This window comes from Podarcis cretensis (genome assembly GCF_951804945.1).
Source record: "Podarcis cretensis genome assembly, chromosome: 8".
In the NCBI taxonomy this organism is placed as follows: domain Eukaryota; kingdom Metazoa; phylum Chordata; class Lepidosauria; order Squamata; family Lacertidae; genus Podarcis; species Podarcis cretensis.
In genome coordinates, this window is record NC_137177.1 from 40,228,026 (window position 1) to 40,244,859 (window position 16,834).

General features: G+C 40.8%; 1 protein-coding gene across 7 annotated transcripts in view; it reads right to left on the reverse strand.

The window, feature by feature from the left end:
• CNOT1 (CCR4-NOT transcription complex subunit 1) overlaps positions 1-16,834 on the reverse strand; it is a 59,994-nt gene that overhangs the window by 6,308 nt on the left and 36,852 nt on the right. For 5 of the 7 annotated variants that reach the window (XM_079988361.1, XM_079988357.1, XM_079988358.1 and 2 more), the window contains 20 exons: positions 16,542-16,682; positions 15,392-15,571; positions 14,461-14,577; positions 14,151-14,261; positions 13,607-13,684; positions 13,147-13,324; positions 12,540-12,670; positions 12,118-12,414; positions 10,405-10,545; positions 10,218-10,322; positions 9,996-10,115; positions 9,305-9,496; positions 8,586-8,728; positions 7,855-7,963; positions 7,595-7,764; positions 6,088-6,340; positions 3,407-3,655; positions 2,687-2,850; positions 1,590-1,707; positions 21-122 (listed from right to left, as the gene is read on the reverse strand). In XM_079988361.1, coding sequence (XP_079844487.1) covers positions 21-122; positions 1,590-1,707; positions 2,687-2,850; positions 3,407-3,655; positions 6,088-6,340; positions 7,595-7,764; positions 7,855-7,963; positions 8,586-8,728; positions 9,305-9,496; positions 9,996-10,115; positions 10,218-10,322; positions 10,405-10,545; positions 12,118-12,414; positions 12,540-12,670; positions 13,147-13,324; positions 13,607-13,684; positions 14,151-14,261; positions 14,461-14,577; positions 15,392-15,571; positions 16,542-16,682 — 3,099 coding nt within the window. The remainder of the gene's footprint in view (positions 1-20; positions 123-1,589; positions 1,708-2,686; positions 2,851-3,406; positions 3,656-6,087; positions 6,341-7,594; positions 7,765-7,854; positions 7,964-8,585; positions 8,729-9,304; positions 9,497-9,995; positions 10,116-10,217; positions 10,323-10,404; positions 10,546-12,117; positions 12,415-12,539; positions 12,671-13,146; positions 13,325-13,606; positions 13,685-14,150; positions 14,262-14,460; positions 14,578-15,391; positions 15,572-16,541; positions 16,683-16,834) is intronic. The other 2 variants (XM_079988360.1, XM_079988359.1) reach the window with 1 other exon arrangement.

The following is a 16,834-nucleotide window of genomic DNA, read 5'->3' on the forward strand; positions in this document are numbered from 1 at the left end:
CTATTCTAAATTCTACTTACCTTGTACAGAATTTGCATAGGTTTGGCAAGTTCCACATTCCTCAGGAAAGGAGCCAAATATTTAAACAGATCTATCAACAGCTGAGCATACATAGGCCACCCCTGGAAAGAGAATTTACATGATAAGAGTTATATGATATTTGCTAATATATTTACTATAATGTCTGAACTGGATCCTACTTAACATTGTTGGTAGAACTAACAACTTGCATATTACAAAGCAGTATAATACATTATTCTTTAATCTGTCAGGGCTACCTGAAATATGAAATCCATAGTGAAACCAGCCAATTATGTATAATAAGGGGCACTGTAGGGGTTGAATTCTGGACTTAAGGGAAATGGAAGAATGAGTGAGATTTACTGGAAAGACTTGGTCACATCTGCCCCAATGCAGTGCAGCTGTGGACTCTCAGAAGTTTGATACAACCTACAAGGCTGCAAATGGTTCCTTGCAAGTTATTTCAAACTTCTGTTTAACATCTATGGCTGCTGGAGTAAACTGATTTAAATATTCATTTTAAATAGAAAATAATTTTAACCTCTCCTTCTCCTACACTGCACAATCCTCCTCCCTTGCCCCTGCCTAGAAACAAAATAGGGAACTTGTCCATTGCAGCTCATGTACCTCTGGACAATTGTCTTTGTCTGCTCACAGACAACTAAAGGGCCAAGCATTTTCAGAAGAAAAGGCTGGTAATTAATAGGCAGAACAGTTTATTTTCAGAAGATTAAAAAGTACTGTCCTTTTTTTAACAGAGAGGAAGGGTATTCTTAAATTGAGAACTGAGATAATCCCGCAACTCAGATAAAAAGTACATAAAATATGCACTTTAGTCAAGGTCATACAGGTAGAACTAGTGGAAGGAAGGCCCTCCTAGCAATAATACTGGATCACATCCTACTGAGACAAGCACTGGATCCCAGTACATGCCATGATATGTCGAGCCTCACTCACCACCACCACTGCAACCACACTATCAAGCTCATAACAATTGTAGCATATAACCATATTTCTCCTACTTCCTTCTCCCATGCAGCTGGGAGGCTGGCAGGGTATAGTTTTCACATTTACAAAACTTAAGAGTTATGTGTGAAATAGGAATCTAGGTTTAAAACACTGCTAAGTTTCAAAACAAATCAACTTCAAGCCACAGGTTATAAAGTTGGCCTGTTTAATTAACCATGGTTTGCTTTAAAGCACACTCCTGAATCTAGTGTTCCATGCAAAGGCAGCCAGTGTATTTGACTGAAGGATGATTCAGTTTTTAAGGGTTAAAAGTGAAGGTTTAACATTCTTGTATTCAGACTGAATTTTACCAGGCTGGGTTTTTTAAGGGATGAGGATTAAAATCCCATTTTTAATCCGTCCTGCTGAGGTCTCTGGACCTCTTCAGGTAATCAACTCTTAGCAGCTACGTTGTGGGAATATGGTAAAGACCTTAAAAGCAGACATCATAAATTTAAATGGCATAAAGTCATTCTAGTTAAACAAAACCTGCAAACCAAGATGCATCCTTATTCCCTTTGGAAGCTTCGTAAGTTACAGAAGATAAACTGCAGCCACACCTTCTGCTGTGGTGTATGTGCCAGCATTCTTGCAATAAATATCCGATGGGAGATCAATTCTAGCCAAGCATAAACAAAACCTGGAGCTTTTGTAGGTCTCAGGATGTGAAATGTGTTACTGAAATAAAAACATACAACATAAGCTTTGTGTCAGATTTGTTTAAAGCACTGCCAAGAATCTGCATTGAACTGAGACCATCTTTGAAGTCTAAATCAGGCAGAGGTGGTTAAACATTTTAAGGACCAAGAGCCAGCATTCACTCTTGGCCAACCCTACAGGGCCAAATGCCAGCAGCAGTGGGCATTTGTGAACCTCCAGCTGACTCATGCAGATCAGATGAAAAGGGCAGGTTATCAGCTCCTTCCTGCACATCAAATGTTCAAGCTGATGATCGGGGAGGATGTGATTTGTTCTATGGCACTATACTAGGAGATTTAAATCTCCCTGCCCACCCCCAGGGTTACAAGTTTGCCATTTATTTTAAAAGTGCATCAAATATTTCTCCAAGGAATGATGGTGGCCCCAAACCATTCAAATGTAGTAAAAGATGCATAATTAAGATCCAAGACAATAATGTATCATATAGGAATCATAGTTTTAATAAACAGATCCACTAAAGTAAAGGAGCGTTTTAGTTGCCATAAATTCCCATAGGTGTCCAGATGGCAGTCTGTACAACTAGAATAGCACCATCTCCTGAGTGGAACACAGGATCCATGTCCCAACTTGACCATGGATTGAATCTGGCTAAAGCTCTAGAATGTTCTAAATCCAGCTCCACAGCTGCAGATCCCAATGTGGGACTGCACAGAGATTAAGACAGAACAGTATAAAACCCTTCCCTCACACCAAGAGGCTGAGAAGCATCGGTTCCATAGACTAGAGAACAGTCCACATAGGGAAAGAATCCCACATATGCCCACAAGTTTTCTTAATGTGCAATTATTCCAGTAACCAAAATAGACTCCAAGTATATCAACGTATTTAAAATTACACAAGATTAGTGTTAACTAGAGTGAACTGGTGTGGACTCATTGCAAATCATAGAACTCTAGAGTTTGAAAAGACCCAAAGTATCCAATTAAATGATACCTACCAGAAGGCTGTGAGTGTCTGAAAGTTTATGGTTTCCAGGACATGTTCAGGAGCATTTAATTCTAACAGCAACATGATGAAAATGCGGTGGTAGGGAAGCTGCTGGAATTCACTTTGACGAACATCATGATCCTGCAAAAGGACTCCCACAACTATCCCAAGAACCTAGAGGTAAAAAAGGCAATGTGCTCAGAATGCAACTTTTATGTATGCTTATAATTACTGCAATGCCAACTGGAATTCATGCACATACTCAGTATTTTTTGAAGACAATACAACAAACTGGCGATCTTGACTGCAACTTTACAATAATGTTTTCTGCCCTTTCACATGTAAGTGAACGAGAGATATGCACATCTCAAACCCTTACTCAGAATTTATGTAATGCTTTTCCTAAGTGCTCCAAGTACATCCTGCATAGTACACTGAAATTCTTTACAATGTAGCTAAGGATCCCTTTTACAGAGAAGGCAATTGCCTGCCAAACACCATCCATAGATGGATCACGATTTTAAAACATGGAACTCCTAGTCTGTGTTCATAAAAAAACATGCTGCACCAGTTCCCATTCATTTAATAAGGAAACCTTTGCCAACCTGGCCCTGTGGACTACAACTCCCACCAGCCTCAGTCATCACAATTCTAAAATATACTACCCATTCTCACAACCAGCTGAACTCAAGATAGATGGGTACTGGGGGCAGGGAAGGGTGCTCCCAACCTTGTTGAGCAAGTTGATCTTGGTGACTGTGTTGGTGGCCTCCCCAGAGTGCTTCACCAGCAGTGCAATGAGGCGCACAAAGGCATCCAGGTTGTGGTAACACTTGGCACGGATCATGGTGGGATTGGCAGCGGGGTTGTGCTGCTGCTCAGCTTGAGCACGATAGCTGATCTCAACACACATTTCAGTGCAAAGACGGAAGAATCGTGTGATCAAATCATCGGTTTTCAGGATTCCTTGCTGATGCATCTGTAATGGGGGAAAAGGTAGACTCAGACCTAAAGAACTCCTCTTTTTTCTAAAATCAAGCTAGTAATGTTCTATCTAGACATGATGGAAAGCAAGTGGGCTAGACTGTAACACTGCAGTTTGGCACAGAAATAGCTGGTGATGCTTCTTAGGGTCAATTCCTACATTACCAACCATAGTAGCATAAGATCATTTCTATGTAATCAGGTCCTACACCACACTGGTAACATCTACATCCAGGAACCAGGTGGAAAAGGAAACTATGCTGGCAAGGAAGTAAACACAACACCCATGTTGCCTCTGTATGTAGGCATTACTGATGCTGTATGCTATATGCAGAAAGGGACATTTATTACTGTGAATTCCTGTTCTGCTTCTCCTGGAGGGCATTCCCAACCAGTGGGATAGCACCTCCACCTGGAGCAGCAGACAGGGCCATCATCTTAATCTTCCTAGACTGGACTGGCAGAGCAGAAATAAACTCTAAATGCCTTAAAAGAATCAAACCCTGTACACAATAACCCAAGCACACATGCAGCAAAAACATGAGTAGCAGCTTCCCATCTGTGCAGTGAGGCAGAAGCCTCAGAGCAAAGCTTGGCCCACAGGAAACAATGGCAGGTGGAATACCCTCTGGGTGACACTGAAAACAGGAATTAAGTGCAAGAGATAATCTCCTTGAGAGGTTTCTAGAGTACATTCCGAAACACTGGAATATGAAGGAGCAATACCATTCTAGAGTAGACTGGAACTATGGAAGCTGTACTTTATGCAGAATACCACACATCAATTCTGCAGTGTTGAGAGGCCCAACTAGTCATGCTTCTCCTCCAGGGACACACTGCTAGACTAGGATGCAGAAGTGAATGGTCCCTTCCACATGAGGGTAGGAGAAAAGTGCTCAGCAAAAGTAGTGAAGTGAAATTCTAGGCAGGGAAGCAACATAATGCAAGAGGGTTAAGACTACCCCTCTTAGAAACATAGGCCCATGAGAATGGATTGCTACTCCTGTCGGTTTCATAAGTAAATTGTCGATAGATATTTCAGTCACTTACAAGATCTGATATCACAATTTTTAAAGCAATGGTTATTCAGGATGAAATTCTCATTATGAAAGCATTCAAAACGCTTTTCATAAGCAATAATCTCTAGAATGCAGAGCAACTAAAGTGGCAAATATGAACAGAAAATTCTGCTACTGAACAACAGGGCTCCATTCATCAGTGATCCATTCACTTTGGCATTTTGCAGGGGTCAGCGTAACACTGAAGGCAGACCTGATTTTCAGTTTATTCCCTACACATCTTTATTGGTTTTACTTGTGCATTATTTAGGCAAATTATGTTGCATTTCAGAGACACTGCAACTTTTTCGGGTAGATGTCTAGGGATCTGGGGGCGAAGGCATGTGAAATTTTGCTGTCCTCAATAGTACTGAATAGTTTTCATAGCCACTGTTTTCAAAGTGCTCCATACACCAATAAGGCAAAACTTTAATGGCAAGTACCACTGTTTCTGCAGTCTTAATAAATACATATCTATCTGGAAGAGGACTTGCAATTTACTTTATTCACATATGCAAGCAGGGAGTGGAGTGGCTACTTAAAATGCAACTAAAATAAGGCAGCAAAGAAGTTTTGGAACCTCTGAAGGATGACTGTGGTAGCGGAGTAAAAAACTGGCAAACTACTTGCCATATTCCATGCCTACATATGTAAAGAGATTCTAGCTTTTGCAAACACCTCTCTAACATCTGTAACATAGAGTCACGGGGGGGGGGGGAGGAAACTGAGTTAAGGAAACTGCATTAGTGTACAAGCAGTGGCCATACCTGGCTGGTGGCAGTCACCCTCCCCTTCAGGGTGGCTGACTAAAGGCCACACCCAGAGGGCACAGGGATTCTCCTTGGAGCATACCCACATGACCTCTACATCTGCCTTCAGAAGAGCAGCTGCTTCCTTTGGGCACAAAATAAATGAGTGGAAGAACCTCGGGACTGTCAAGAGCTGCACGAAGTGCCCACTGGCGGTGGCGGCTGCTGCTCAGGTACATACTCTGCCCTAACTTTCTTAGGTTTCTCTCCTCGGAGCAATGACACATCCTCCACCCTGAGAAAGCCAAAGAGCTCTGTGGGGCACTGGGAATCTTTTCCTTGCTGACCACCGCCCCACGGCATGCAGTCCCCCTCAGCCAGGTCTTTCTTCATTTAAAGAACACAACCTCCTAGTGGATGCAGTGGAGAGCCCCCAGCATCATGATACTGGCCAGCACAAACAAACAACTATTTACTAACACGTTTCAGTACACTGATATGACATGTTGCATGTACTGCCATCATGCAAAGTGGATTTTTTAAAAAGGGGAGATCGATATTACATAGTACTCTACTTGATCCAAGGGCATCATAACCTACTTATGTTGAATAAAAAGCACCTTTCTTTCCCCAAGCTCTACCTGTCCAACAAATGCAGAGAATGCTTTGGTGCTGTCACGCCCAGCTGCTGCAGAGTGGTAGAGATTCACCCACTCCCTCAGGAGATATTCTGCCTTCTCCCTCAGGCCAGGGGGATCATCATACTCAGAGGCCTGAGAGATCCCAGAATGCATCATGAAATTTGGCCCTCCATGAGCACGGTCAATCATGGCTTCATAGTTGGACCGTACCACTTCCATCAGCTGGGGCAACCTATGAGAGATCCAGAATGAACATGCTTGGGTTCAGATTACTTGTGCTATGTGCATAGTTTTAAAAAAATACCCCACAATCAACAGCATTGTATTTCAAACATTTGCATCACATCCTTGTCCCACAGAGATAGCGTACAAGATGCTATTATATTATTGCAACCAAAACTATGACGTGGTTTAGGAGCAAGAGTTGGGAGCCCAGTTGGCATCTTGGTTCAGCAGACCTTTGAACCAAAGTCGCCTAGATTTAAGTCCAACATGCTATCCACTAACCCACAATGGCTCCATGATATAAGCTTCAAAGAAACACAATAGGAATCTGAATGAAATGTGCCCTATTACTGCCAGATAAATTTGGAGATAAAAAGTGAGGTGACCTAGTCTAGTGCCTGGCATTAGGGAATGGATCTGCTGTAGTTGGGCAAGAATAGAAAAGAATGGCCTGTCCTTCAGCCCAAGACATCTAGGAGAGTGGACTACAAGTGCTTCAGGGATGGGGGGTATATTGCTTTTCAAAACCTTTGATCTGTCACTTATTATTACGCCCTCAGTGTAATCATCCAGAATGAAGATTTGAAGGTGTCACACTAGGGCGTGCTTCCACAAAACCATGCCTAATACTGCAGGCCTAAAAAGGCATGTCAGTCCTGCCTGCAGCAAACTTAAGGTTTGAATTACATATGCTAAACTACCAGGTGGCAATTTCAGAAAGTAGGTGGGAGAATCCATGTCTGAATGTTCCTCAATACGTGCAACTCCCTAAACACTGGAAGACTGCAAACCAGAGAAAGGGATTCTAGTCGTTTCCCCAAGGTGGCTTTTTTTTTTATATGTTCACCAAGTTTCTGGTGTAGAAGAGCATTCAAATCTCCCCTGACTATTGTTGCTAGAGTGGCAACAGTCTTAAAAGACTTATCACATGGTACTTCTAAATATGTAGTATGATTCTTAATTGGAAGTAAATGTGCAATGGCCCATAATAAATCAGAGTTGTGCCTGGATTAAATAGAAAACTAAACAATGGTTAAAGCAAGCTTGTATTTTGTAGATTACACTCTACATAGTTTGTTAAAAATGGAGATTCAGGACTGGGTGGGGGATGGCACTCTGAAGCACAGTAGATATTACACAGTGATCCCACAAGGTAAAAGGAGTGGACAGGAATGGCAGAGCCTCACATCATCATCATCATTGCCAAACTTGCACTAGCAGGAAACATTCCTTCACTGGCACTCAACACTCTTAACATTACCCTTCTGGTGCATTCCCTCTGGAGTGAGCATTAATTCTCATCAAAGTTTCAATGGTGTGAAACAGATCTGCTTCTGTTATGTGAGCAACACTTCTTTCATCCACCAAGAGGATTTTCACCAGCTGCATTGCAAATGCCACTGCCATGTAGTTCAAACCATTCTCCATTGACTGTCAAGAAAAAGAAGGCAAGAATGTGAACACTTTTCCTTCTAAAGCATAAGCAGAGATTTAATAACTAACTTGGCGGCAGTATCTCACCTGAGCCAGGTGGAGGTCATACTGCTGCATGTTAACTAGGTGGTTACGGATCAGTAGCTCCACTGCTTCTACATTGTATTTATATTCATCTCGACATTCTATCAGGCACCTGGAAAAATTAATGTTTTCTTGTGTTAACTTTGTTTTCTCCTCAATCTCAAGTTCCAAAACACACAGAGAGGTAGCTTCCTCCGCAATTATTCCACACATTCATGTCAGAAACACCAGGTCACTGTAACTGCCCCATGTAGGGATCTGAATTGGGGCCCTAGCACGGCTCATGTCCCCTGCACCTGCCACAGTTTAATGAAACTTCCACTGCATGAATGGATGTTGATCTCTGAATGAAGGTAGCAGGTGCAGGCACTCCAATGCAAATAGAAGCTGCAATTGGGGGGGGGGGGACAAATGTTTTAAGTCCCACCACACCAGACTCTCAATCCAGACCAGGGGTCAGTTTTGTTTAAGTTGCAAGAATGGTATTTAGTTTGCCTCTTTTATCACCCAACTTAATTCTTACACCAATATCCTATTTCAGGAGAAAGACCCAAACCCTTGACTACTGAATCCATAAGGCACTTATCATGCAACTCATTATGTAACTTAGTGGGATACAGGGCAGTAACTTACTAGGTGAAATCCTTACGTTGGTCAAAATCAGAATATATTTAAAAAATCGTATTTAAATAGAGCTTCTACAGCCTTCAAAGCTTTATTCTTTCATCACTGACCTTGTAATCTGCTTGTTGCACCACGGAGACCCATAAGCACGGCCATCCTGCAGTGCTTTTAAAACAAGCAAGTGACATTCCCGGTAGCGGAGGAGGAGGTCAGCATCTGCACCACTGGTGGCATCTAACAAACCTTCAACTGCCTGTAGGAAGAGTAGCAAACACGTAAATGCAACATCTTACTGAGTCATTTGGAGAGGAATCGAACTGTTTTGCTCTCGGGAGACAATGCATTCTGTGGCTTTTGCATAGTATGAATGCAGCCCATTATCATCATCATCGCAGTTGCTCCTTGTACTTTTGCCTCCAACAATGCTCACCACCAGCACTCAAGCTTTGGAAGAGTAGCCCACAAGGGAATGCGGCAATTGGGCGGTAAAAGGGCTTCTAATGACAGACATTCCCAAGCAACTGTTTTAAAGCCTCCTACACAACAGCCCAGAAAACACAGCAAAAACCAGCAGATGGCAGGAGGAACCACTATATCCACTATAGAAGGATCCTTCCTCACCACTTGGAAGGCAGCTTTTCTTAAACAGTATGTATTTTCCCAGAATAATCTGTATTCAATCCTGACTGTTCTGATTCTGTGCTCAGTTCAAGTAGTTTAATGTTGTAACCGTGTGCACGTTTCTAGAGTAGAAAGCCTTGGATAAAGTGAGCCTCTCTCCATGGCCCAGGAGTCACAGATATATAATGAAGCAAGTTCATACACAAACCTTCTGTAGCAGTCCAAGGGCTGCAATAGCATCACGAGAATTACGAGCCACAACAACAGCCTCCAAGAGGCTTCGTAAGGCTTGAGTCTGTGGATTCATAGACAGGGTGTGAGGAATGGACTGAAGGTGCTGCTCCAGTTCTGCCATACATTTATCATAGATCTGTGCTACATCATCTGTTGCCCAGGCTTGCTGATTTAAAAGAAATCAAGAATACTTTATTAGTTAAATGAATGCCAATGAATGAGAATTCTGACCATTTATCATGACAGATTTCTTAATAACTTTTTCATTCCATTACTGCTTTCACCAGCAATATTGGCTGGTACTTTTTACACTTAACATTTAGCTAAAACAGCAAACCATCTGCAGATTTTATTGTGAACAGTTTATAATGAAACAAAGTATTAAGTGTTTGATAAATCGTCATGGATTAAAAGGGGGGGGGGGTAATCAGTGAACTGGTTTACGTAATTAGCTCCCACAGAGTTCATAATCTAAATTTCTTTGTGTGGCACTTCATTCTGACTTTCAAATAATACTATTAGACTGTATAGCTTTGAAGAGAAGCACAAACAATAAGCAACCTCACTATTTTCTGGAAGCCTCCCAATAACTTGTAAAATAAATGGTCAGAGTATAGTTTACTTTAACCTCAAAATCACTTCAACCATCTCAACTGGATTTCTACCTTCATAGGCTGAGCTAGGATTCCTGTGGGTTGGGTTGAGTCATTGGTTGGTAAGAAACCAGGAACATTGCGTGCAAATTCTTCATAAACAGCTAGCTGCTTTGGGTCCACTCCACCAACCTTAAAAGAAAGTAGGAAAATTTGGATAAATAGAAGATTCCAACAAGGCCTCCCCACTGATATTGTGGCATTGATCATAATTTTAATTCTCTTATTTTGCACCTTCAACCTGATCTGTTCTGGCATCCGTTCAGCCTGGTAAGTCAATACTACAGGATCACAGTACCTACGACCCTCTTGCCTGGCATGTTTTCTGAGCTCAAATTCCTGGAAAAAAAGAAGAAAAAAAGATGAATGACTTGGTAATCACATGATTTAACTTTTAACTGAAACTCTGCAACATACTTACAGTGGCCAGCCTCTTGTCCATTTCAGGGCCTGCTTTTTCTACAGCTGTCTTCTGAATGAAACAGCATGCCAACTCACAGTTATCTTGGGCTAACTGTGCTGCTGCCTGCTCCATCATCTCCCTCTGCTGTGGTGAGGCTGCCTATTTTAAAAAGCAAGCCATTAAAAAAGGACTATGCCCACAAAGAGCAAATACTCATAAGGTCAGTTACAGATGTTCATAAATATGGCATCGCTTTGTATGGAGTTAGCATAAAGTAAACCATCAAGCAAATTACATGCTTCATTCAAAATCTACATATAAACAAAAGGGAAAAAATCTGCCAAATAATTAGCATGTGCCCCACATTACATACTTCTAGTGCAATTCTATTTATGTGCTTTTTTCTGAAATAAGTTCCAGGCATAGGACTGAACTCACTTATCATAGGTGCCCTCTAAATGAAGTAATGGGATATTTTCCCTCATTAGTATACACAAATGCAAAAACCAATGTACTGGAACTAATGGCTTTACTAAACCACAGCAAAAAATCTTTAGTAAAAGATCCTTCAGTAACAGGCTGCCCTTATTTCTTCTCGTTTCTTCTACAAATCAAGAAAAATTATCTTGATTAATGCTGTCTGACAAATCAACAGAATTCTTATCTGCTAATGGCAAGACTCTTGTAAAGCCATTACTCATACCATTCCTTAGTGCTGCAAGGTTTTATTCAGCGTCAATATCAAAACGGGCATTCTCATGCCTGTTATAATGCCAAGAAAAGTGAACATAAGAAGATTCACTCCACGAAGAACTAGCGCAGTTACAGCTGCAAGGCTGTGTGTGTTTGTTGTAAACTTCACTTGCTTCCATAGCCTTTATTTGCAAGTTGTTGCTGCATCAACCATGGGCCACATAGCAAGTGTTCAGAAAGTCAGGCAGAATTGTTTCACAGATGAACTAAAGCAAATGCTAAAGTCTACTTATTGGCCACAAGTCTAAACTACAGTTTAACAAAATGTGAATGAGCCTGCTAGCCATGCCCTTGTCCCATCACTCCTCCTCTCCTCTTGCATGGCTGAAAAGAAGTGCAAAAGTTTTCACTTTCTTTTTTAGTTGATCACAGGTTCCTGCTTCATCTGAACCTGGAATTGTGGTTTAACACTAACGATGGTTAGTTTAATAACAAGCCAGCTGCGAAAACAATATCCACTGACAATATCCCTATCCACTGTTATTTTATAGAACAATGGATCCCCCCCCCCCCCGGAAAATACAGCAGAAGTTCTCCACAGCATGTCACTGAAAAAGCAAAGGGAAAGAACAACGAAGAGGACAACTTGAGACTGGATTTAACAATGGGTTATTAACTTCAATCAATGGAAAATGGTAACAGATGAGACGTGGTCTTCAGAAATCTTCAACGCACAATTCATAGCTCAGGATGCAAACAACAGCTGCTGAGTGGAGGCAATAATTATCAGGACTGCAGAAGGCAGAAGGTGCGCGCGCGAATCCTTTCCTTCACCTCACTTCAAATCTAGTTCGGTCCGCATTCTCATCACCTTTCTATACTATGGAATCTGAGCAGGGCATTAAGATACATCATGAAACTAACTCCTGCCTGCAGAGAAACAGAGTACTGCCAAATCTTGCTAGAATGTAATGCCACAAAACATGGGTTTAACTTATTCTGCTTCAAAAAAAAGTCTCTTATAAACTGCAAACATACCCGCAATGCAGTGGCAAAGCTGTTCTTCAGGTTGGTAGCTATGCTCATCAACAAAGGCTCCCTACAGGTGATCATAGCCATACCAGCAGTCAAATTCCTCATCATGTGATGTGCTGCTACACGCATGCGTGACTCTTCTGAATCTAGTGCAAAATCCTTCCTCACTATCTGCTCACACGTAGTCATGGCAATTTTAATGGACCGATCCACCACAGGATGTACAAGTTCTTGGACTGCACGCTCTATGGCTTGGCGCACACACTGCTTCAACTGTGGATGGGCCTGGAACAATGGAATCTGAGAAGGCAAAACAACCAAGAGTCAATGTCAACTTTTTATACACCATTGAAAGAAAGCATAAAATTATCCCTTCCAACCTAAAGGTGGAAGTCTTCTCAAAGTGACCAGGTCTAAAAGCTTACCGTTGGATTGAGTGTAATGTGTGGAGCTAGCCCTCCCAGGGAGTAAACATTGATGTCATGGTAACTGTACTGTGGTTGTGGGGGAACAGTAGCTGTGCAAGTGGTGCTGGTAGCTGGTGTTGTAGAAGCAGCTGAGAAAATACAAGAGCAAAAAGGAGAAAAGTTTTCAGAGTATGTCCTAACATAGATTCAATACTACAAACTTGTTTTATAGGAAACAAAAGAATTTTGGCAACCAATATGACAGTGTTTGCTCAGGTCTAAAGTCATGCTGATAAGTCCAACAACGCTATTATCTTTGATATCAGAGATGTCACTTGAAAAGCAATCTGGAATTAGGTGAACTGCTCAGGTAGAATGAGTACTAGAATTTACTGTAATATTCCTATTACCAGGGCGTGGGAGGGTATCTTGTGAAACGTTACTCTACCCAGGCCTAAACTGAATTCCCTGTATCCAGGTTTGCTAAAACAGTTGTAGTGGTAATAATATTAAGAGTAAGAGAGAACAGATAATAGAAAGAAGATTCCTTACTAACTGCCCTGTGAGGTGCAGGCTATATTTGTATGATACAAGGATGACTGTATGAATCATCCTTGACACTTACTAGTGGTCGTAATTGGTGGAAGCTCTTCTGGTTGTTTTACATCTTTCTTTGGAGCAGACAGCTGTTCATCCAAACTTTTCAATCGATCTTTGTCTTTTAGGAGGTTCCCAGGTTTCAGTTCACTGATGTCAAGGGCAAGGTTCTTGCAGAGCACTTCAATTTCAAACTTCAGATTCAGCTGCACAATATTTAATGATTTCAGGTTTAATAATGTAATTATTAGTTATGTATACCTGCTATATAAATCTTAAGAAGTTCCGAAGAGCTACATGCTTCAAGGCAAATATTTTGAATGAGGTGAAAACCATTGGAACATGTGTAATTTTCTGGAAAAAGTCTATTCTCATTAAACTGGCTACAGCTCACTAGCTAAGCTCAAATCTTCAAACAGATGCATTGTAACAAGTTGTTCAAAAACAAAGCAATGCGGAGGAGCTCAAAGCAGCAAACTGAAACTTACTTTTAAGTCATGTTCCTGGTGCAGCTCTGCTAGTACATTCATAATAGCCATGGTCCAAGGATTTGGAGGCCGGAAAACCTACAAAAAGAGTGGAATGATAACGTTAACAGTCCTGTTTCAAAAAGGGGGCTAGAACATCATTTAAATGGTGTTAGCAAAACAATGGAAACACGAGGCTGTAAACTTTAAGCCAAGGAGGAGAACCCAGTGGCCTCCAGATGCCGATGGCTGCCAGCTATCATCAACACTTACCACAGGGTCCCACCTCTGCTTTGAACTAACACACATGACACAAAATATATGCAAGAGTCTGGAAGTGTCATCACCTCTGTCCACCTACTTCCCTGCCCATGCCTGCCAGTCAAGAAGTAGCAAAAACAAAAACCCCTGTCCCCAGTACTAAACTAAGATTCATCTGAAAGTCCAGTTGTTTTCTCTATATTCAATGGGAGGAGCACTGTCCTGTGCGTTGGCTTAGGCTGCCAAGGGTCTTGGACTAATCCCATCTACTTGTTTGTCACAGGACACTGTACATCATACTTACCACACTTCTCACACTGGATTCCAAAACTTTGGCAACAAATGGCACGACATACAGAAGTTCTTGCTGTCCCTTAACATAAGCCTCCAGCAGTAAGGATTTCACATCCAAGTCCTAAAATAAAAGGAGTATAAATTAAACCCAGCAATGGGCAGTCTCATACCCACAAATCAGATTCCTTTCTTTTGTAAATTTTCTACATAGCTTTCCCCCCTAATTATAAAAAGGCACCAAAAATTGAGCTGATTTAAGCATGCACTGAAGTTTCTAGCCTTAAAGCCAGTTTATGTTTTTCTCCTCCACCCAGTCTCACCGTGTGCAAGATGGGTTTGTTTTTAGCCAGTGTGATCATCCCCAGCCAGTGACCCAGGTTCTTCAGCAAGGACCGGTCTGAAAAGTTGGCAGCAGCTTTATCTGATGTGAGTAGCACCTGAAGGATTTTTATTCCAGAGAGATGAAATCTTAGTTAACAGGAAACTATGGTAAATCCATGAAAGTGTATTAACCATCTTCTTGTAGAATTAGACTAATGTTATTTCAAACAACAAACAACAAATTTTAATTGGTCAACCAAATACAGCCTACAGCTATAAAGCAGAAAAAGAAAAGGAGAGAAGTAAATAAACAATCTCAGAAATATATTAAAACATATGTGATAAAATGCTTATAATATAGCCTGTGTATGTCATTATTAAACTAGTTTATAGACTGCTTCAAGGCATAAAGTCATCAAAGCAGTACACAAGGTAAAAACAGAATAAAACAAAACATGAGCTCTAAAAGCAGAAAAATCAATTTAACCAACTGAAAACAGCAAAATGATGTGGCGTACTTTACTCTCTGTGATCTTGCTCAGGAGATCACTTCTCCTAGAAAGGCAAACTACTTATTTGGGAGTCAATTGTTTGGGTCCCTGAAGGACAACAGGAAACAATGCTCTGGGGCCCATCTGTAGCACAGAAACAGTAATCAAGGTAGTCCACCAACACATTACTTTGGTGATCAAGTTCAATTAGTTTTCAAAATAGCAGCATCTAGCTCTGTTCATTGTTTTATTGCAGCAGAAGCAGCAGCAGCAGCAGCAGCAGCAGCAGCAGCAGCAGCAGCATAATCTTATGAAGGTGGTGGTATAAATGGGAGAAAGTATTTTTTATTTTAGTTTTTTGCTTTGCAGTGCCTCCCTGAAAGCAAATATTTTTCAGTTAACATTCATGTCACAAAAAAGAGCAACTGGGAACACTCACCTTGATATTTCTGTAGGTTTCGTTGAGAACCATTTTGTTGAATTCTGGATTCTTAAGTGTGTCAAGGAAATTTGAATAAAGGCTGTGGAAGTTTGGCTCAATACTAACTCTCTTCATCACAAGGTACTGTGAAACCCAAGGCATGAACTCCTCTTTCACTGTTTCTTTCAGTTCCTCAACCTGGCTCCATAAACGTGTTAAAGGGAAATGGATCAATGAAACATAATGTTCGTGACACTCACAGGCATTCGTTCCAGTGAAAATATTCAGTTACCAAAACTTGCAACCTAACTAGCACCACACCACTAATTGATTTGCTTACTTCAATTAACCATTTATTTCCTACTGTAAAGCAATTTATTTCTTCCTCTCCTGCTAACTCATCATGAACAATGCTGTGTGGACTCTGAGCTAGAAATATTATCAGCCAAGAAAACCAGAGATCTCTAGAAATCATGCAAATAAAATAGATTTGCATAATACTACTTCTCTTGATTAATAATAATGATTTTATTATTTATATCCTACCCATCTGGCTGGGTTTTCCCAGCAACTCTGGGTGGCTTACAGCATATATTAAAACATTGTAAAGTGTGCCAAAGCGTTATTTTGCTAGGCTTCTACCACGGTTTGGAAGCCATAAATGAAAAGAAACTTATATCAAGTAAAATATGATTAAGGTAAGCCGAGTCTGGCACCCAACATCACTTTTTATGTTCAATTAGAAATATGGAGAGCCAATTATGCAATACAGAGACCCGATCGAATAAATGTGTACGCAATGCCTTTTTTTCCATTAAGTAGTATCAGTTGCAGATGATAAAATGTCCCTGCAGAAATCTGGCAGCAGATAAGGTTTAAAGTTTTTGACCTTTTGGTAGGCAAATCTGATCACATTTTCCCAATATATGAGCAGCTAAAGGACTACCAAAGGCACAAAAGACTATCCCAAAATTATTTTAGATTTTACTTATTATATGTTAATTCGTTATATTTATTTGATGTTTACAATTCTAAAATTTTGGAAGGCTGCTAAATAAAAGAACCTTTGGCATGCATACATAGGCATAATTCTAGTTAGTTCTCTACATGTATAAGAATCACTCAAGGAACATAAATTATCAGGACTAAAATGTTGTGCGACACTTGCCTTCTGAGTCATGTTGGATTGCGACAGGTTGTTGAAGATAAAAGCAATCTTTTCCTGCACGTTTTCAGGGGGTTCAACAATTCTCTCTGTTTGATCTGTGGCTACTAACAGGGTGTCAATGTTGGTTGTATTAATAGAAGGCTGCAGAACAAGAAAAATGATTTGAGGAAGTGAGTTGATTCAGTTAATGATACAACAGACCATCATGGACTTATGCTATAGCATAAACAATATTTCACAATTCAGTTACAAAAGGGAGACAACAGTTATACATGCAAAAAGGAGTGTACATT